This window comes from Bidens hawaiensis, unplaced genomic scaffold (genome assembly GCF_021521415.1).
Source record: "Bidens hawaiensis isolate Kalapana, Puna unplaced genomic scaffold, B.hawaiensis_p1.1 tig00008762_1, whole genome shotgun sequence".
Taxonomy (NCBI): Eukaryota; Viridiplantae; Streptophyta; class Magnoliopsida; order Asterales; family Asteraceae; genus Bidens; species Bidens hawaiensis.
The window spans coordinates 666,450-688,694 of record NW_027491632.1 but is presented as its reverse complement, the minus strand read 5'-3'; the positions used below and the strand labels follow the sequence as shown (position 1 = coordinate 688,694).

General features: G+C 36.4%; 2 protein-coding genes across 3 annotated transcripts; both read left to right on the top strand.

The window, feature by feature from the left end:
• Positions 1–5,879: 5,879 nt before the first annotated feature.
• LOC143529907 (GDSL esterase/lipase At1g74460-like) lies at positions 5,880–7,928 on the top strand. The gene is made up of 5 exons (XM_077025590.1): positions 5,880–6,146; positions 6,799–6,929; positions 7,019–7,258; positions 7,330–7,579; positions 7,668–7,928. The coding sequence occupies exons 1-5, from the start codon at positions 5,909–5,911 to the stop codon at positions 7,907–7,909; spliced, it is 1,101 nt and encodes a 366-aa protein (XP_076881705.1). The 5' UTR covers positions 5,880–5,908; the 3' UTR covers positions 7,910–7,928.
• A 1,240-nt stretch (positions 7,929–9,168) lies between these two features.
• On the top strand, positions 9,169–11,508 carry LOC143529906 (uncharacterized). 2 transcript variants are annotated; one of them, XM_077025588.1, is made up of 5 exons: positions 9,169–9,247; positions 9,662–9,930; positions 10,003–10,241; positions 10,321–10,469; positions 11,279–11,508. In XM_077025588.1, exons 2-5 carry the CDS (start codon positions 9,752–9,754, stop codon positions 11,489–11,491), a joined length of 780 nt encoding a protein of 259 aa, XP_076881703.1. In that variant the 5' UTR covers positions 9,169–9,247; positions 9,662–9,751; the 3' UTR covers positions 11,492–11,508. The 2 variants fall into 2 exon arrangements, with proteins under 2 accessions (XP_076881703.1, XP_076881704.1); XM_077025589.1 differs by lacking the exon at positions 9,169–9,247 and having other exon boundaries at positions 9,587–9,930.
• The last annotated feature ends 10,737 nt before the right edge of the window (positions 11,509–22,245 follow it).

The following is a 22,245-nucleotide window of genomic DNA, read 5'->3' as shown; positions in this document are numbered from 1 at the left end:
TCTCGACATCTTTTCTTGCCGATTCTTGCAACTTCTTGAACGCCTTTTCATTGGTCTCGACAGGAAACAAAAAGGCTTGCACAAAAACATACCAGTGCGGGTAGATACCATCGACGAGATAGTAGCCACTTCTGTAATATCTCCCGTTGACAAAATACGGACAGAAAGGTGCGGTGCCATCTGTTACGCTTTGAAACAACGGTGATGTGTACAGAACAGTGATGTTGTTGTTTGAGCCGGGAACACCAAAATAAGAATGCCAAATCCATAAATCATTTGGCGCAACCGCTTCTAGTGAGATGGTCGTTCGTTTGATATCACCCCTAACATACGCCCCTCGCAAATCCCGTGGACAATTCCTCCATTCGATATGTGTACAATTGATGCTACCGAGCATCCCTAGAAAATGCCATCTAGTCTCGTGTGCGGCGTAAAGACGTGTAATGTCTTGTCTTGTTGGTTTTCGTAGAAACTCTTTGGCATACAATTTTGTAATCGCGTTACAAAAGAATTGTAGACATTCACGTGAAGTTCTCTCGGACATTTGTAAGTATTCATCGAATTGGTCGGGTGGGTTACCTGTCGCTAGTTGACGAATAGCGGATGTGCATTTTTGAAGCGCCGTAAAACTTCGTTTGCCTCTCGCGTCGTAAGATTCTTGAAACCATTCTTCGTTTGCTTCGACGTCGGCTACAATCTTTAAAAATAAAGAATTCGGCAAACAAAAGCGTTCCCTAAACGTCTCGTCGTTGTATTTCGGCTCCTCCACAAAATAGTCGTTCATTAGCACGTCGTGGGCATGTATACGATCACGCTCCACCACTTTTTTCTTTGGACGGCTCGGCCTTCAAGTTCTTTATATAGCAACGGGAACCATTCGAGAATGTCATCGTCCGAAGACGAAGAGCTATCGGTGTCTAAGGGCATCTAGTGTTTCGGAAATGCCATATTTTTTTTTGTTGTGAATGAAGGGGAAGTTTGAGAGTGTTTTTGAGTTGAATTTGGTTTTGAGTTGGATTTGGTTTATGTTATGGTTTTGGTTTATATTGGTTTTTTTTATTTAAACCCCCCTACCCCCACCCCCTCCCAACGGCTACTTCCCCTCTTCTCAACAGTCATCTTCCTCGAAAAACACACCATCATGCAAGTGATGGCCATCACTCAACAGAGCCATCACGCGCGTGATACACCACCGGTGGCGGTGTTGAGGGTGCCATCACGCGTGATGGCTCTTCTTCACGCGGTGTCCCGGGTCCCCTAAGTCTGTAAACTTTTTGATAACGTATGTATAAGTCTGTAACTGAGATCAACTAAGATCCGTTATCCCAAATAAACCAAAATATTGTGTATTGAGAGAATAAAAGGCTAGTCTTTTATATATTGAACAAAATAATTTAATTACGATAGAGAGGCAGGTAAGCGGGCAGCAAGCTACGCCGCCACCCATTTTTAAATGGCAAGGGACCCAAATATATCAAAAGCAAAAGGAATGAAGTAAAGTTGTTCACGAACCGAGCCGAACCGAACGCAGGCTTGCTCATACTCGGTTTGGTTTGAAAGTGAGCCGAACCGAGCGAGTTGAATTTAAAGAAACGAGCGATATTTTGATGCTTGAACTTGGTTTGGTTTGAAACCGAGCGGCTTGGTTCGGATTGATTTTATACAAAGTTTTCAGTTTTAGATTTATAAAACTTCAAAATATCATTAATTTAAGACTTTTAACTCTAAACCGTCTAAACTTCCAGCTTTAAAATGTCTTAAACTCAAAGTTAACAACAAAACATATATAAAACAAGCGCCTAGAGTTTAAATTTAAACTTTGAAGTCAACACAAAAGAGAGAAATTTACAAAACTTAAAAAAAATATACTTATATATATATACACACACATATAATTTATATATAAAACTAATAAATAAAAAATAATTCGAGAAAAACGAACGAAACGAAACCAGCAAGGCTTTGCTCGTGCTTGGCTTGGTTTTAAATCGAACCGAGCCGAAAGCCTCACTCCAAACCGAGCCAAAATCGAACGAGTATTTTTCGAGCAATTTTCGAGCTCGCGATGAACGAGCGGCGAACAGTTCACACAGCCCTAGAATGAAGACTTGTTGATTCTCGGCACATGCTTAGCATTTTTTCCTAATTCTGCTATCAACACAGCCTGTCTAACAACAAACTCGGCATGTGTATCCAAATCATCGCGTATTCCAATTTTGTATTTAAGGAACGCCCCCACAAGTATGATAGGGTTTAGATAAGAGGGGAAGGGGCACATGTAAGGGTAAGCTTCATGGGTTCCAACCCACAAAGCAAACCCACCCCGACCCATGTGGGTAGATTGCCAAATTGCAATTCATGGCAAACATTTGCCAGGAAGAATATATGAATGTTGGAAAACATAAATGTGTGTTAATTATTATTATTACATATAAATGTTTTAGGGTATTTGTGGGTAGGTGTCGCCAGTGATATTGTGATTTATGGGTACAAGAGGGTAGAAATGAGATGGCAGTGCGTGATTGATCGACGCATGGGTAATACCCATGAGTGCCCCTTCCACTCTAATAGATGTTAAAACCGTAGTATGAATCGTGTCTTTATGATTTATCTTATTTCTTTTATTAATTTGAAAAAATCTAAATAACATGATATTCAGCTAAAATACTTTGTAAAAACCTAAATAATCAGTCACTCAGGTAAAATATCTAAGATTAGAATAATTTTAAAAGTTAAGTGACTTAAATGAAACAAAATATTTTATTAGTTACTTATATATCAAAATGTCTAAAAAACCTTATTTATTGCAACATCTCTATCTTCTAGTTTGCGCCCTCGTCTCCATCTTCCAACCTGCCCCACCACGGATCAACCGTTTCCAACCCTAGTTTCTTTTTTCACTTCAAAATTTAGAATATTAAAGAAATTCTACCTAATCTATCCAAATAAGTTTTGACATTTATATTAAGTTTCTAAACTTGATTTAAGGATGTAATGTTGGGGAATTTTTGCAAATCTTTGGATATCTGAGAGTTGTGTAAACACTATCATATTAAAATTATTTGTGAATCCCAAATATTTTGACCGGATGAAACTTAGATTTGAAAGCAAGAATCAAGTATGAATTTGTGTATGTTATGATAAACCAGAGATATCTTTCATATGATCAAGATGGGTGATATTAGGTTGGGTTATAACTGCTCTGCAGTTATCATAAATGGTTAATGTTTTGAAATTCAAAACATTAAATGGACGCTCCTTTTGTTTCATTAAAATTGATAACAAAAATTAATTAAATTAATTTCTAATACGATTTTAATGAATCAATATAAGTCCAAAATGAAAATTTTCAAGTTGACTTAGCAGTTCGACTCTTGGACTCAGCCGGGGGCGTTGCCCCTTGAACCGTGCTACCAAGGGCGCTGCCTCCGGACCCCCGCCAAGGAGGCATTGCCCCCTTTGAAACCCCCATGACTTAGGGGTTTCACCCCTAATTAAGTACCAATATAACTATAAATTATAATATGATCAAATAAGCTTACATCCCGCACCCGACTTATTTAGATTCATATTACAATTAACTTAATCAATAAGTTAATCCCTAATTACACTAAAATCACTAACATGTAAACTACATTTCTATCAATTTATATCATGGCTTTCCATTAGCAGTTAGAAATTGGTTAGGTCGTGTAAATCGAGGTTTGAAATTTATAAGGTTCGAATGTTACCATAAGAGTCAACAGCTGAGTGGACAAAGTGATCTTGACATCTAAACCAAATCACTTAAAAACAATACCATGAGAGTCTGCATTGTAAAAATAATTCCGTTTACTTGATGTGGTAAAAATGAAAACAGAAAAACTTTCACGGGACAAAGAAAATCATAAAACTCACGAACCAACATGATATTAGTAAGTTTTGACATTTATGTTAAGTTTTATAATTTGATTTAAGGATGTAATATACATTTCTAACTATTTATAAGGGCCTTTATAGACCATTAGAAATTGATTAGACTGTCTAGATCGAATCGTGTTGGCCATTTCAAGTGGCCGGTTTGAAGTTTATATCGTTCGAGTGTTACCATAGGAGTCAACATTGGCTAGGTGAACAAAGTAATTTTGACATCTAAAACGAGTTACGTAAAACAATACCATAAGAGTCAACATGGTAAAAATTAGTTTGATGTGGTTTTAATGGAAATTAAAACACTTTTTGCGGGATAAAGAAAATTATAACTTAACCAATGCAACATTAATAACTAGTGATCAGGGGGCTACGAGTTGAGAGCTAGAGCATTCTCAACCCGTCTCGCACTCTTTCTATAATTAAACTAAAAACATTATATTTATCTCTTACTTTTTATTAAATAATACATTTTTATATCTTTATCATTATAGTTTCTCATCTGATCACAACCAGTTTAAACAAATGTTAAAAAAAATGAGGGCAAACAAGTTTTTCAAAATTTACAAAAATAACTAATTTTTCTCTCTCCTTTACTCATAACCATTTTTGACTGTATTCTATAATTTACAAACCTTTTACAAATATTTAGGCCTTTAGGGGATGGGTTGAGCATGCTCTTAAGTGTATGCAATCTTGGGCTGTTAAAAAAGCTTGTGGCTCGCTAAATAAAAGCTCTAATAAATTTACCTAAAAAAACTTTATTTAAAACAACCTGAGTTGAGTTAGATCATTTTTGTAACCGAGCCAAAATCGACCTTAGCTCGGGTCGGGTTATGACTCGGCTCGTTGGCTTGATCTTAGGCTCGTTTAACTTTAAAACCGAGATAGAGCCTAGCTAAGCTACCTTGTTTAGTTTCAAGCTCGAGTTCGAAACCACTGTGGCTCGACTTGTGAACAGCCAATCTAATGATGAAATATTTGACATAAAAGAATAAAGGAAAATAATACGAAAAATGAATATACTTCTTAACATCACATAAAATTTAATTCCACCAAATCATGAAGTTGGTGAACACCCATAAAAATATATTGGCAAGCAACATAACGCCAACTATGAAAATATCAAAGTCGTTGCAGTAGTTACAGTTAGCTTATCAAACGCCATGCACTTTCACCCCACATAAAAAAGAAAAACCTCGTTCTATCATCAACAAACTTAAAATTAATAAATAAATAAATAAAAATTAAACATTACGCAGCTAGATAAATTTGTTAGACAATCATGTTTAGATTACACAATTTTAAATGTGTGTCTATTAGATTTGATGTTTATTACACGAATAAAAATATATGTCATGTAAGAATTAAACAACTCTACCTACTAACCGGGCACAATGACACCACTAATTGGTACACTTATCATAATTGTGCTATTAATCTATGTTTAGTTTTAATTGGTTTAGATCAAATACAAATTGATTTTTTTCGTTAGAAAGTAATTATTTTAACACAAGAGTAATTATTATTAAACTATAATTTTTGAACTAGAGTAATTATTATTACATTATTTTTTTATAACATAATTACTCTGGTTCAAAACTGTAATTACTTTAGTTATTTGTATGTTTAGTATGTTAATTTATTTGTATCGGATCTCGCCCATAGTTTTAGTTTCATAGATGTGCGTTTTAAACCGGCTAGGGATTCTGAAATATTAAAATAGACCAAGGGACCTTTTTCATTTGTTCAAGATAATAAAAACCTCCTTTTTTTATAAATTAAACTTTTTAACCACAAACTACCGTTAATTAATATTTAATTAAAGGGTACTTTAGTATAATCGGTAATAACAAGAAATAACCTTTTTAAAATAAAAGTAGCTAGCACAACTTCTCCCTAGTCAAAGACTTGCGTACACGCTTTCTAAATGATTTTCATGTATAAAAACCCTCATTTCTGCATGATATTAACAAGAAGAAAATCTTAATACAAAAAAATGAAGTTAATTGTGACAATGGTGGTGGTTTTAACGTCGGTATTTTCAGGTTTGATCGACGGGTACGATTGCAAGATTGTGCAGTTCATATTTGGAGACTCGTTATCTGATAACGGAAACAACAATCGGCTTTCCAAGAGTTTTGCTCAGGCAGCACAACCTTGGTACGGGATTGACTTTGATAACGGACTGCCAAATGGCAGGTTCACCAATGGCCGAACTGTCGCGGATATTATAGGTACGTGAAAGTGATGATGTTATTTCAGTCGCTAAAGGTAGACAAGTCATAGGACAGTAATTTCATTCTAAACTTTAGTTAGGTAATGTAACAAAATAAGATGATGTTATCTATCCATCAGTAACCCAATTTACAGCCTTTGTTTTAGGTTACAGAATCATTAATCATGTGTGATAAAGTTTGTTTTGTACGGGTGTAAACATATAGAGCCGTTGGTAAGCTACTCGAGATCAGCTTGTTAATAAACACTCGATTCAAGTCGAACTTTGAGCTCGAGCTTATAAACAAGCTCGTTCAATAAATGAGCCCAAACCCGAGCTTCACTATTAAACTTAAGCGGGCTCTTGAGTCTAAACGAGCATAATATATACACACAATTGTTTGCGATTATTGAAAAAAAAGGTTCCAACACTCATTTTCTTTTCAATTATGTAAACTCTCATAATTGTAAATGCCCGTGTTGAAAATGTCCAGTGTGGTGATTTCCACGATGTACTTCACTATCTCAAATCAAGTTATATATTTTCATGTTCGGTGTGTTTCACTAGGGAAAAAATAACGAATTTGTCTGTCAGTGAAAGTTCTTTAATTTGTTGTGATACGTGAAAGTCAAAGAGCTTAATATATAACCGCATGCATGTCTTTATTGTAGGTGATAAGATAGGGCTTCCTCGACCACCAGCTTTCCTCGACCCCTCGTTATCCGAAGATGTAATTCTCGCCAATGGAGTGAATTTCGCATCCGGAGGTGGTGGGATCTTGAACGAAACTGGCGGTTTATTTGTAAGTCCAAATTAACTCAATGTTCGTATCTTCATGAGTCGTACATTATAGTTGAAACATATGGTTAAAGGGTGGTCAAATTTCTACAGATTCAAAGATTTTCAATGTACAAGCAAATCGAGTTATTCAACGGGGTTCAAACTTTGATCCGCGACAAAATTGGCAACGAAGCATCGACTGAATTCTTTCAGGGCGCTAAGTATGTTGTCGCGTTAGGTAGCAACGATTTTATTAACAACTACTTGATGCCCGTTTACTCTGATTCTTGGACGTATAATGATGATTCCTACATTGACTACTTGATGGAAACTCTTGGTGCCCAACTTACGGTAAATGATGACTCCTTCATTGACTAAAGATTTGTGACTACTTGTCGTCGCTAAAGGACCTTTTTTTGTAGGTATTGCATGGAATGGGGGCGAGACAGTTGATGGTTTTTGGGTTAGGTCCGATGGGTTGCATCCCTCTTCAAAGGGTGTTGAGTAGTTCGGGCGAGTGTCAAGAAAAAACAAATACGCTTGCTCTAAACTTCAACAAAGCGACCGCTAAACTCATGGATGATTTGTCAGCAAAGCTTCCGAATGCGAGTTATAAATTTGGGGATGCATATGATGTAGTTAATAATGTTATTACCAATCCGAGTAAATATGGTAAGCTTCTTGTTAATTTTCTTGACGGGTGCTTCTAGGATTTAACTGTCGCTAATTGTGTTTGCGTTTTGAAATGGCATGGTTGTAGGGTTCAACAATGCTGATTCGCCTTGTTGCTCGTTTGGAAAGATTAGACCTGCTTTGACATGTATACCGGCGTCAAGATTATGTAAAGACCGAAGTAAATATCTATTTTGGGACGAATACCATCCATCGGATCGTGCTAATGAGTTGATTGCTGATGAACTTATAAGAAAACTAGGGTTTAAGCTGATCAATCAAACTGATGGCGTGTCCCCATCTTCGACTACTGCACCTGGGGACGATTAATCAACATGTCACTAAATTATTTTTTTTATGGTTTGTAACAAAACATTGGGAGTCTTTGATTTGTTCTTGTAATGCAATCTTTTTGGTGATTAAAAAAAAAAAAAAAAAAACATATACACGATTGTTATTGTTGTGAACCGACCCAACTCCCAAGCCCACCTTAATCAATTAAGTAGTTTTGATTTCATCAATATATCCAAGTTGTTGACTTATGAATTAAATCATAATTGGTTGTCTTAAGGTGATCAAATCACTGACAGTCATGCATATGATGCCATTTAGAGCATCTATAACCGGTGGAAGGCCTAGGTTCTTCACAGCTCCAGTCAGTCTCTTCTTTCCCATGTTCATGGCTGTTTGTGATCCCGGATTCCCACCGTGAAAAGTGAGTCGTCCTTTGCCTCTCATTTCATGTTAGTGCCACTTCTCGTGGATGGTCCTTGTATGCCCATCAATCACAACAATTATGATAACAAACAACACGTTTGATATAAGAGTATGTATGTATGTATGATATAAGAGTATGTATGTATGTATGTATGTATTATTATACATCGTGACATGAAGGGAGTGAGCCACACATGACTCACATTCATTAGAACTTCATGACAGCTGAGTGATGAGTGGTGACTGGGCACCATGTGAATATTCTCATGGAAGTGAGTCATGTTTGATAAACTAGATAAGGCCATGTGTAGTGGGCGTGGGTTGGGGGCGAAATGGGGCGAGGAAGGGCGCAAACACCGCCCCCCGGCGATATGTGGGCGATTTGGGGCGGGGGCGGGGTTTACTTGTCGCCGAGATGTGAAGAAAATAATAATATTTTATATCACACATGGTTTTAAACATGTTGGGGGAAAGGGACGGGGATGTTATTCTCGCCGGAAATTCATGACCGTCGCCGGAAAAACCTGTGAGATTCGCCGGAAAAACATGCCGGAAATTCAATCTTGCCGCTAGGTGACCCCGACAACGCCTTCTAATCGCTGCCTCCGCCAGGTAAAGATTAGAACCCGGTTTATTTTATTTTATTTTATTTTTACCTGCGGTTTCTAGTAAAATTACTACGACAGCATGGTTTTCAATTACAAGGCACATCGAAACTTGATAAATAATAATCAAAGTTATAAAAATATCTCGTAAATTTCCTAAAACTAAAGAATACAGATTTTTTCCATACATGAATGTCAATCAAAATCGTTAACAATTAAGAGTCCAACCTCTCCCACACAAACAACCAGTCAAATCTAGCCGGCTCACACTCGGTCAATTTTGGCGGCGGTTTTCACCTGCCACAACTGAACCGTATCGTTTTAGCTTCTCCAGCAGTGGACCAATGTTAATGTTAGATCTCTCTCTAATCCTTCTAATTATTTTTATGTTAATTAGGTTTCATTATTTTCACTTACTGGACGATTTCTCATTACTTGTAATGTTATTCTTGTTATATTAACTGGTTGATTGTTCATTCATATCTGCTTAATGATTTTGGTATATGACCACTTCAACAATATGCAACACTTGCAGACCTTAACATATACTGGAAGAATCTACGGGTGAGCATACGACCCACCCGAACCCATCAGTTATATCACAGTAGGGTCGGTTCCCCAGGTGCCATTAATCGGGTCCGGGTCGGGTAAGACCCGTTTGCTCACCCTTAAGTGGAATCTATGAATTTTGCTAAATTGTTTAATTTGTCAAGCAACCGATTCTTCTTACCTGTTAATGTTTTTTATGCCTGTTTTGCAGTTCCTTGCACCCGGAAATGATTACTACAATCTCAAATTAACAAAAAAACCAGAAGAAAAAGTGTAATCAGTTCATGAAAACTCGCTTAAAATGGCTACACAACACGTTGCACGCGCTCGGCTTCCATTAATGAATGTTCTCAGAATGAAAGGAGTTCCAATCCTGCAACAACTGGAGATTGAAGAGTGTCTTCTTCGGACCTCATCAGACAACTGGTGCATCATTAATGACGGGACAGATAAACCCAACATAGTCATGGGTGTTTCCGGGTAACACTCTCAACTAACCATGACTCTAATAACTAACAGTTACCTTATTGTTTGACATCAGCCTGTTATTAGGAAACCTGCTGAACTTGTTGAAATCAAACCTGTTTTAGAAGATAATGTTCCCGTCATACGAAGATTTACTGGCGGTGGGACCGTAATAGTTGACGTCGGGACGATATTTGTTTCGTTTATATGTAACAAGGATGATGTGCCGGATGTACAACCGTATCCTCGGCCTATTATGTCTTGGAGCAGTTTGTTATACAGTCAAGTGTTTCAAGGGATTGCTGATTTCAGACTTCGCGAGAATGGTATGAAGATTTGAGTCATAATTTGGTTAGTTAGTTTCTTTTATTTTAGAGCATGGTGTTTCTTTAATTGTTTTTGTAGATTATGTGTTTGGTCTACGGAAGTTTGGTGGCAACGCACAATCGATTACTAAAAACCGGTGGATTCATCATACGTCTTTTTTGTGGGATTATGAGACTCGTAACATGTCCTATCTTAAGCTTCCTAAACGGGCTCCTGAATATCGACTGGTATGTTAGTTATAACTTATGTCATCTGTTTGTATTAGTTTATAGCTGCCCATATGACTGCAATGCTAAAAGTCACATATACATATAATGTGTGTGTGTAGTGTATTAAACTATTGGTGTTGTGAACTGAAGGTTTGTGCAGAAAACCGAAATACCAGAACTTTATTATAAATAACTGACCCGAAATAACTGAACCAATAGGTTCTTATGTTTTTTAAAAACCGAATTTTTGGTTCGGTTTCGGGTTTGCATGTACGAAAAACCGAACCGAGTATTAGAAACCGAAAAATCTGACTTTTGTTATTGAATTTATAGATTCTTTTTTTCTTTTTGTTGGAATGTTAAGTATTTTTTAAAAATGAACAAGCGGTGTAGCAGATAAGTTTTAAGTCTAAATGTGTAATGATTATTTAACCATTTTAATTGAAAAAGATATTTGGCAGAAATTCATTATTTTAGACCATTTTTTGGCCCAAAAATTTTAAGCCCAAATGGCAAAAACCGAAACTGAACCGAACCCATTGTGTAAGCCTAAATCGAATGGTTTTTATACTCAAAGCTGAAAATTCGGTCGATGGTTCGATTTGAGCCCAAAACCAACCAATGCGTAGTCCAACTGTAATCATTATTAACACACTAGTGATTTATAAAACTAAAAATAGATTGTTGGCCAGCCCAATTGATTTTGACCTGTAACAGAATTGACCCGTTATCCAGCTATATGCAATCTTGTTATGCGATGTGTTATTCTGAAATTAATTGCTTAATTACTTGTTAAGCTAAGCATTTATTCTCTTCTTTGTGTTTAGGCTAGGGACCATCTTGATTTCATCTGCCCCATGAAGGACTACATTTCAAGGTCCGATTTCATCAGTAAAACAATTGATGCAGCAGGAAACTGTTTTTCAGTTGAGTCAACTGAGTTTGAAGCAGTCAAACCTCCATCAAAAATGAATTTTACTCCCACCTCCCGATTACTAACTAACCAGGAATTAGAGGCTGCAGGTAAGACCAACATATGATATTCATTTTTGTCAACTTTTTAAGCCATGAGACGTGGATTTGCAGATTATATCGTATTCTTTATAAACATTTATGCAACACGTGCTCGAGATGAGTTGTATCTACACAAGTTTGCCAAAGTTAATCTTGTTATTTGGAAACTAAAATATCTAAATTGTAATAAAATGTTTAATCCAAGTAATTTAAACGATTAGCATTTTGTTTTTCTAAGCAGAGACGCATGCATAGTTTATTAGAATAATTTTATTTAATCTTTAATTGGGTCTTTAAAAGTTTATATGTATACTGCTGCAGGATACACTCGTATATATGTGTAAATATGAGCTATGCATGAATTGAAAACTTAGAAATAACAAAAGTTTCGTAATAAGCAGGGTTGTTCAAATAGTTGCAACGCGAAGCTCACATGACATAGACAAGCTGGGCTGGCTCGTATAAATTCACTCGAGCACAAGTGGTGGTTATTTCACTCGTTTAGCTCACTCAAGTTAAGCAACTAACTTTTATAGGCACAAAAAGACCCACCCGCTTTTTTTGGTTTTTTTAATGTCTATCCATATGTGCAAAATTCAAAAATAAAAAAATAAAAAATATTAAATATTCAAGCTGGCTCAAGCTCAAATTTTAGTTCGTTTTTTCAAGCTGAGCTGACTCATTTAATTTGTTTATAACATGATTAGTTCAAAGGAGAAGGTGGCAATAAGTTCAAATGAACCACAGATTACCATCTCGTATCCCTGTGCAATGAAAGCAAACCTTAGGTCTTTGGTCACAATCTACACATTCACAGTTTACTAGCAGAGCAAAATAATAACACTAAATTCATGATCTCGTATTTACATAAACAAGTACGGAACAAAGCACATGTTGATGAAATATTTTGACAAGCTATGACATGTGTAATTGATGAAACAAATTAAGTGCATTAAATTGTGTAAAAGTACATAACACATATAAAATTAACCAAAATGGCAAGATGCCTTAACGGTTTAATTAAATTTGCTTGATGAGCAAAATGTTTTTGGACCTATAGTCGGAACAGCTATAGAGTATAGACGTCAGACATGTAGATTATATATGAACTAGTAAACGACTCCGCGCTTCGCGGGGGTCTAAGTATACAATGATTTGCCTAAACGTCTAAACAAATTAATCATTCATCTGGCTGTACATTAACCAAAATGGTTAATGTACAATACAAATTTATAGTAGTTTCAACTGTCAATGCCGCAAAAGTTTCAACTGTCAATGCCGCAAAAGTTTCAACTGTTAACCAAAACCGGTGTTGTGTTGCTTCCTGGTGGCGGTCGTTGTATTTTCTCTCTTTCTATATTTCTTTGTGAAACGGATAATAGTGAGTGATTTATGTGAGACAACTTCCATTTGCCTTTTAAATATATACAAGATTTTTGACCCGCGCGTTGCTGCGGAGGCGTAAACGCTTGATAAAACAGCAATGTTGAAACGCTAAGTCAATGTAAGTAACTTCACTATGATCTCGCTGATTCGGTTATGCGAATTACATAGAGTTAAAGGAAAACTTTAATTCTAGTAATTAGGAAAAACTGAAATAAAACTATATTGCATTGCCCGCATGTTGACCTCTTCAAGTCATTCGGCCTGATTAAATTAACTCAAAGGCGACCAGTGTCATTTGATCTGATATCTTTAACTGTTGGCATAATGGCTAGTGAATTCCGACTCGCGAAGGACCAACCATCGTAACAAATACAGCAAGAGCATGGATTAAGAAGCATACATGCAAAAGTCATATTGCCTACAGCGGGTCACCCAAATCTGCGTATAAGAGGTCAAAATAGTAACAGAAAAAACCCTTAATGGGAACACCTATAAAGCTTCTAAAAATGAATTTAGATTCATAATTATTATTAGAAAAAAAAAAAAAGCAAAACACAATCTTGAAATGTGGCTTGTTCTTAAAAAACAGTAAAATTTATACTATTGTTTAGAAAATTTGTCTGGTTCTAACAAAAAAAAATATTTAATGTGGACTCATAGGTAAAAATAATTTATGCCTGTTAGTATAAATGTTCTTTGTTAATATCCTTTTGGTCATTAAAAGTTCTATAACATGAAATTAGTCAACTATGTGGTGTTCCATCTGATATGTAATTGTTGAAGATATAAGCAATACTTGACTGGTAACTAAGGAACTTTAATAAAATGTAAGCACATGTGGATTCACAATAAAAAAATCATTTTTTTATATAAAAGAAGTATTGTGAAGTTGAGAACCATACCAGGCGAACTGACCTGCATAGTAGATGGAGGCCGCAATGATTGAGATTCATGTTGCATTCCTAAAATTTGAAGATTTAAAAACACAAACAATTGTTAGTTAAAATATTATCTTCTAATTAAAGAATGTTTACCTCAATTGTAATTTATGTTTCCTACCAATGTGCATATTCACAAAGTAACACATTGACTATAAGACCCTTGGGCTTAACTATTTAATAATATATACAAGTAGTAAGCCTACAAAAAACTAATACAAAGTTCAAAGTTAACAAAGTCAAATATAAGCAAAATTCTAGTGTGAAGGCATTTAAGTTTTTACGAAGAAAAAAAAGGAGTTAAATTAGTGTTGTTATATTATAATCACAATGCAAGTAGCAATTAGATATATGTAAATCTATATGTACTGAAATCGGAGCTTCAATACCTTTTGAAAGCTTATCCATTTTGCTGTATCCATCTCTCATCTTCATCATCTGCACAAAAATGTTACTATTTACGATACACACATCAAGCAGTAAATACATCATAACTAAAAACCAATAAAGCAACTACCTTGAAAACACAATAGACTTTCCAAAAAACTAATTTTAAATGATGATGATGAAATAGTACCTGCAAATCGACGTTCTCTACAAAAAAGTGTGGGTGATGGGTGCCTAAATTTCCTATTCGCAAAGAACACTGCTCGAAATCCTGCCAAAAACATCTCGATGTCAGCTTAAAGTACAAAATCAAACAGGGGATTTTAGTTATCCTAGGTCGAGGGATCTGGAAAGACAACGAAGAAGTGGTCTTACACTTTTGAAAATGACGACAAAAGGTGTTTTCAGCAATACCTTAAGCGTTTCGATTGTTGTTTGATAATCAACAATAACAAAAATGAAGAGGCAAATCGATTATCACCACTAAACTTCTAAATAACCATGGAATTAAATTAATTTTGTAGCATTTTCTTTCAGTTAGCAAACTAAATTCGCAGCTTCAAAACCCTAAAAAAGTTTAATATCAAATTGAGTGAAATCAATAAAGCCCCAAAAATTCAACTGGTAATTGAAACCCTAGAAATGAGGAACAAAATGTTTAAAGTTAAAAAGATGGAATAATATAAAAGCGACTTGTAGTGAGTAGTGATTAGTGATTGTAAGACTACCAATAATGCATAACCAAGCTAACATATTTTCTCCAAATTTATTTATGTGGATAAAGTGAACTGACTATAACCATGCATGCCTGGAAGAGCAATGAAACACTATCTTGCCTCCATCGTCGAAGAACGAAGCCCAGTCTCCTCCGCCATCATATTCTTTGTTATTGTTTATAGAATTCGCTGGAGCATGCATGTTTTACCATAACGAAGCAAAAGAAGGCATTCACCGGCATAGCTGATTTCATGTGGAAGAGTGATTGGTTTTGATCATAGAACACAAGGGACGCTCAAAACTTACCTTTTCATGAATAGAATAGTGAGAGAGGGTAAATGTTAGTTTTTCATATATATATATATAATGTCTTTGAAATAAAAAGAGATGTAGATTATATATGAATGCCTTTGAAAAAGAAACGGAAAAAATGAGAGATCTTATAGTGAATCCGATAACCCTTAGATGTTGAGTCACCTTCTACATCTCTGAAGGACCTTAGATGAAAGCTGTCAATGCATAATTGTATTGAACACTTGATAAAATTAATAGTGGAGTCTGATATTGAAGTGTTAGTTTGGATTTTAGGTAATTTTCGTTATTTGAGATGACGGATCTTAGTGACAAAGCATATGATGAAGCATCCCTAGATTCCTTACCAACTTTTTGGCCGTCGTTACATGTGGTTATCTATTTAGAGGTTCTCCAATGCATCTCCACCATAAGTTCATTGTACCGTACACGACCATCATCAAGAAAAGATGTTCAAGTTTATATATCTTGTTGGTCCATTTCCCATTAACCACATCCGCAAGGCTTATATCGACACGCCCAAGAGATCCCTGACGGTAAAAAAGCATTGCGCTTGCATTAAAAACAAATTATAAGTCTCGTAGAAAAAGTTAACGGACATCTTACATTTCCAGGAACTAGTCTCGACCACGAATTATTAATGACTTCTAAACGCATTTTTCATCCATTGGTGGCTGTTCTAACATAAATGTAAACTCTTGTCTCCATGTTGGCTCCAAGGCATTCGTCATAGACTACAAAAACCCAAATCCAAACATCATGCAAGAAATTATTGGAAGAGATCAAATAGTGAATATGAGGATCTTTCTAACAAATAACAATTCAAAATCTAACCACGGTTTTGTTTAATTTGCCACGGAAAAGCAAAGAGATGAATGAAGTTTTCGCAAAATTTTCAGAAGGTAAATAGGCAACGTGGTTGATAACTACAAGCAATTCTCCATCCTTAGGTGTCCCTATAGGAGCCCTTGGAACTGAACTAATTGCATCTTTAATATCAGTCGGTTTTGTACAACACTTAAATTTTGAGATCGCCAATATAATTACCACGGCAACTTACGTGTACGTCAAAAGTCCGTGGAATTTCAGGAGTATGTTTACTTGATCTCAAACAAGCCTCTCCCACAAAGCGATGCTTGTTTACCTGCGAAACAAAAAAATGATTAAGAAGTTTTACCATATCCAGTTTGGTGTGTAGCAAAACAATGATTAACCTCCAGATTTTATGAATTTGGACATGATTTTTTAAGTATATCCTATATATGAGCTTGACCCGAACCGAACCGACCATTAAATTCAACATATAACACTATATATGAGCTTGTTTATTGTAATATAAAGGATGAAATAAGTATATCCTTTTTCAAGCTGTTTGTGGATAAAGCATACCAATGTTTAGCTAACAGCCAGAGGCGTTCTAGCTACACATAGCTGGTTCATGTTACTCGTATAATCATTCCGCTGCGTTTTTTATAGTTCGTTTATATAAGTTTATATATTAATATTGATTAATATCTATAGAAACGAAATTATTAACTAAAACGGGTTTAAAATTACTTGACTGTTTTGTTCCGAACCACCGTTGAAACCCAACAGTGGTATCAGAGCCGCGGTTACAACGTACGAGTCGATACCGATTCGTTTAATACTGTATCTACATCTTAAACTTTAAATCGTTTAAAGTTTTGATCTAGATTTATTTTCGGGTGATTTTACATTTGGTCAAAGTTTTGTTTATTTTATTTGACCAAGTCAAAACGACCCAAAATTTTATTTATTTTGAATATGTAAATCCGGCCCCAACCTATGTTTGTTTGGTTGTGTTTGGTTGTTGAGCTTGTTTTTGGCCATATGGATGGTTCAAAACTTGTAAACGGTTATTATTTATTTTTCGGTTTTCTTTTGGCCATAAAGATGGTTCAAATTTGTAATAAGGCAAATCATTGTTAGTTTATAAATTTGTAATTAAGAAGACGCGAAGATAACCGAGGACAAGCTCAAGGATTTCTTGGAGTTAATGGGAGTTCGGGCAAGATGACGGGATGCACGAAGAAGTCCATCCTTGTGGTTGTTTTGTGTTGTGAACCCCTTGACCCGATCGGTCTCCCTAGTTGGCTCTAGCAAGACCGATCACCTTTTGGCCATAAGGATTTACATATTATTATTTGCTATTGTGGTTGCTTGGATTGTTTATAATAGGATTATAATATCACCGACCTAATACCAAATAATTTTGAAAATAAACATTTTATTAACCAATTATGTTTTGCAAATTAAAAGCGTTTTGATTTCCAAAACTAATAACTTAATAGATTTTCTATTGACTTAAAATTGGTTAGCCGTATCGCGACAAACTTAGTTTTAATAGGTTATTTAAAACTAAGTGTCCTGAGAGATGAAAGGGTTCATCAATTCGTCCCGATAATAAATACAGTAAAATTTAACTTTTACTATATTTGGTAATTATATAATTAATCCCAATTTAAAACCAATAGTTTATGCCAATCCTACTACAAGTCACACTTGAGGCATACTGCAAAATTTCGAGTGTTTGGAGCTACAGCACCACACTTGTTTTCTAGCCTATCCCATCAAGGTAAAAGCGTTTGGTTGACACATCCGGTCCTTTCACACGTCACGGTACTAGGACAACTATTACTTTACTCTCCTGTGACGTGCTAAAGCTGTCTGGAGACTTAAAGTGGGCAAAGATGAGGCTAAAGGTATCTATACAGACAATCGTTGTCTCCATAGGCCTCATAACCGAGAGTTGTGCTCTATTCACAATTGACAATCGTTGTCAGTTTGCCTAATCACTTATTAATGTTGTGTGCTACAGCTGCCTTTAATAACTGGAAGCCAGATTCTCACACTCCTATTTCATTAATGTTATTGGGTCATTAATAATGGGACTACAACGTCGAAAATACTAATTAAATTTACTTTTGCTTAAATTAATCAGATGTCGTCAAATGAAAACTCACCCTACGCCCTTAAGACTATCCTTGAGAAGGATAAACTGAACGGTACCAACTTCATCGAATGGCACCGCAACTTGAGACTTGTTCTCACCATGGCAAAGTGCCTGTATGTTCTCGATGGACCTGTTCCAACTGAGCCTGAAAACAACACAGCCGCTGCTAGAAAAGTTCTTGAGAAGCATAAGGATGACTCGGCTGATTTCTCCTGCATTATGTTAGCCACCATGACTTCTGAGCTTGCTAAAGGCTTGGAAGACTTTGGTTCCTATGAGATGCTTGAGAAACTCAAGGGCATGTTCCAGAAACAAGCCCGTCAAGAACGTTTCGACACCATGAAACAACTCATAAGTTGCAAGATGGCAGAAGGGTCTCCCGTCAGTGCGCATGTTCTTAAGATGAAGGGGCACATCGATCAGCTCAAGAAACTTGATTATCCCATGCCTGATGAGATGGCATCTGATTTCATCCTCAACTCTCTCCCCAGCTCATATGACCAGTTCGTAATGAATTTCAACATTAATGGCTGGGTGAAGACAGTGCCGGAGCTTCATAACATGCTCAAGACGGCTGAGATGAACATTCCTTCATGGACCAATCAAGTTCTGATGATTCGATCTGCTGGTGTCAAGAAGCCTAATCCTAAGAACAGGGGTTATAAGGGTAAAGGCAAGAAGAATGTTACCATTGCTGCCCCTCGTGCCACCAATGCTAACAAAGGGGTTCCAAAGATACCACCGCCGCCCCCTGCGGAGCGCCAGTGCTACCATGCAACCAAATGGGACACTGGATGCGAAACTGTCCAGAATACCTTGATGAGATCAAGATGAAAAGAGCCAATGGTGAAGGCTCTTATGGAGGTATTTCCATATACGTTATTGAACTTTTCACTGTCTCTAGCAACACATGGGTATTTGATACCGGATGTGGTTACCACATCGTTAATGTCTTGCAGGAGCCTGAGAAGTGGAGGAAACTGAATAAAGGCAGTATGGAACTTATCGTTGGAGATGAGAAGAGTGTACCAGTTCTGGCAACTGGAGTTTTTCATTTTACTTGTCCATCTTGCCTAGTTTTCATTTGAATAATTGTTTGTATGCTACTGGTTTGACCAGAAACATCGTTTCACTTTCGTTGTTGTTTGAACAAGGTTTTAAGTACGTTTTCAATGGCATGACTATTTCTACTTACTTAAATGATATCTTTTATTTTGAGGCTAAACCTTGAAATGATATATATTAGATTGATGTTCAAACTAATAATAACGTATATATAATCTTTCAAAACGTATCAGATCTGGCATCAATGATACATTTCTATGGCATTGCCGACTTGGCCACATATGCAAGGCAAGAGTTAAAAGACTCCAATCCGAATGGATTCTTGAATCCACAGGACCGGACCCTTTTGACAGTTATGAGTCTTGCTTAGCTGGCAAACTCGCCAAAGACTCCTTCACTTATAAAAGTGAACGAGAAAGGGATCTGTTAGGACTCATACATACTGATGTATGTGGACCTTTTAGAACCATGCCTAGAAACCATAAAAGATACTTCGTTTCTTTTATCGACGATTATAGTCGATATGCTTATGTGTATCTTATGAAACACAAGCATGAAACTTTTGAAAAGTTCAAAGAGTTTCAAAACGAAGTGGAAAACCAACTTGGTAAAACCATTATGATACTTCGATCAGATCGAGGTGGAGAGTATCTCAGCTCAGAGTTCATCACTTATCTAAAAGAGTGTGAAATTGTTTCACAGCTTACTCCACCTGGCACACCCCAACATAATGGCGTGAGCAAGAGGTGGAATCGAACCTTGCTAAACATGGTTCGAACGATGATATGTAGAACTAACTTGCCTCTCTCCTTTTGGAGTTTCGCTTTTATAACCGCCTCCCGCATTCGTCAAATACCAATAACCAAATCGGTTATTACTTCTTTCATCCTGATACAAATACATTTCTATCAAGAGGAAAGGCCACTTCCTCGAGAAAGAATTTCTCAATTGAGGAACTGGAGATAACATTGTCGATCTTGAAGAAATTCAAGAACCACAATTAACCGCTGAGGAAGTTGGAATGTCTGATCAACAAGTTGTTGTTGACACATTAGACATAAACACGAGCGTTCGCAGAAGTAGTAGGACTCCCATACCAAATTCTAAATACATATGGCATTTAGATGGTCCCGAACTCATATTAGTAGCCGAATCTACCAACGAACCTACTAACTACAAATCTGAAATCTTGGATCCGGAATCTGAGAAAAGGCGTGAAGCCATGAACGTTGAGATGCAATCTATTCATGACAATCAAGTCTGGAACTTGATTGAGCTACCCCCCGAAGGTCGGGCAATAGGGAGCAAGTGGATTTTCAAACAAGCATCTTGTAGCTGGAATCTACATTTTGATGAGAATAATCAAAGAATTTGATTTTATCAAAAATGAAGATGAGCCTTGTGTTTACAAAAAGGCTAGTGGGAGCACTATATCATTCCTCATCTTGTATGTGGATGATATACTGATCATTAGAAACAACATTCCTATGCTTAACGATGTTAAGCACTGGTTGGGATCTTGTTTCGCAATGAAAGATCTTGGTGAAGCTGCTTATATTCTGGGAATCAAGATCTACCGAGATAGATCTAAGCGGCTTCTAGGGCTAAGTCAAAGTACATACATAAGCAAAGTCATGACACGCTTCTCAATGGACAACTCCAAGATAGGAGTTGTTCCATTGCTAAAGGAACCGTATTAGCAAATCGCAATCTCCAGAAACGGACATTGAGATGAAGCATATGCAAGCAATTTCATATGCTTCAGCGATTGGCTCTGTCATATACGCTATATTATGCACTAGACCAAACGTCTCGTAAGCGTGTTTGGAGGAGTGGAAGAGGAGCTCACTGTAAGGTATTACACTGACGCTAACTTCCAGAATGACCGAGATGTTTCTCGCTCATAATCTGCTTGGATGAAGAAATTCATAGCCAACCTCGATCTAGTTCCAAGTTTAGGAAAAAGAATCGACATAATATGTGATAACACAGGTGCTATTGCTCAAGCCAAAGAGCCCAATTATCATCACATGGCCAAGCACATTTTTTAGTTCCACTATGTACGAGAAATACTGGAACAAGATGACATCATAATAAGCAAAGTGGACACAGATCAAAAACTGGCTGACTCGTTCACTAAGCCGATGACTCATGACAAGCATAGAGATGCTATCAGGCTTAGACTTGCTAGTGATTTATTTTGATTTAGTATTTGGACGTATGAACGTTTAAACAGTTGTACTTTCAAGTTCACTTTTGATTTAATAGTTAAATGCAAACGTTGAGTAATACAACTGTGTTCATTTTATTACGTTTAATCCGTGAATATTGTATTCTAAATTATCCGTAGTCGATCAGACTCGTGGGAACGATTCTGAATTAAGACTATTCTGACTTTGGACTCAAGCAGTTGACTTCCAAACTCACAGACTTCATTATGAATGACGTTGGATGTAACTCGCATCAAATCATCTTCATGGATCTTGATCATAAGATGTTTTGATAATAGCATGCTCATTTAGTATCCTTAGACCTGAGATACATATTAGAACTTTCGTTTACCGAGGAATATTCTTTGATCATGTCAACCGTTGTTGCGTAACTGCCAGCTATAAAGGCATTGATTGGGAATGTTCTGGAGTTCAGTGGGAGTTGTATGTAGTCAAGATGGGATTCTGTACTCTTACATTAAAATGTAACAGTAAGACATATTGGCGCCCTCGTTGATTCAAACTGGTAAAGTGTGAGGCCTCACCCAAACTTACTGTGTGTTTGATTGGACCACTTTGACTCTATATCGAGAACTACAATAATTGAACATTATATGAGATTGATTTGATCCATGTCTCATTGTTCAATTAATGTCTTATACAGAAATGATAGATGACAACGATTACTATAAATTCATTATCTTGCAATAAGGTATTCCAAGATACTTTGGTTATGGATTTAAAAATGTCATATTTGGTTGGGGACAGCTATGTGTAGCTAGAACGCCTCT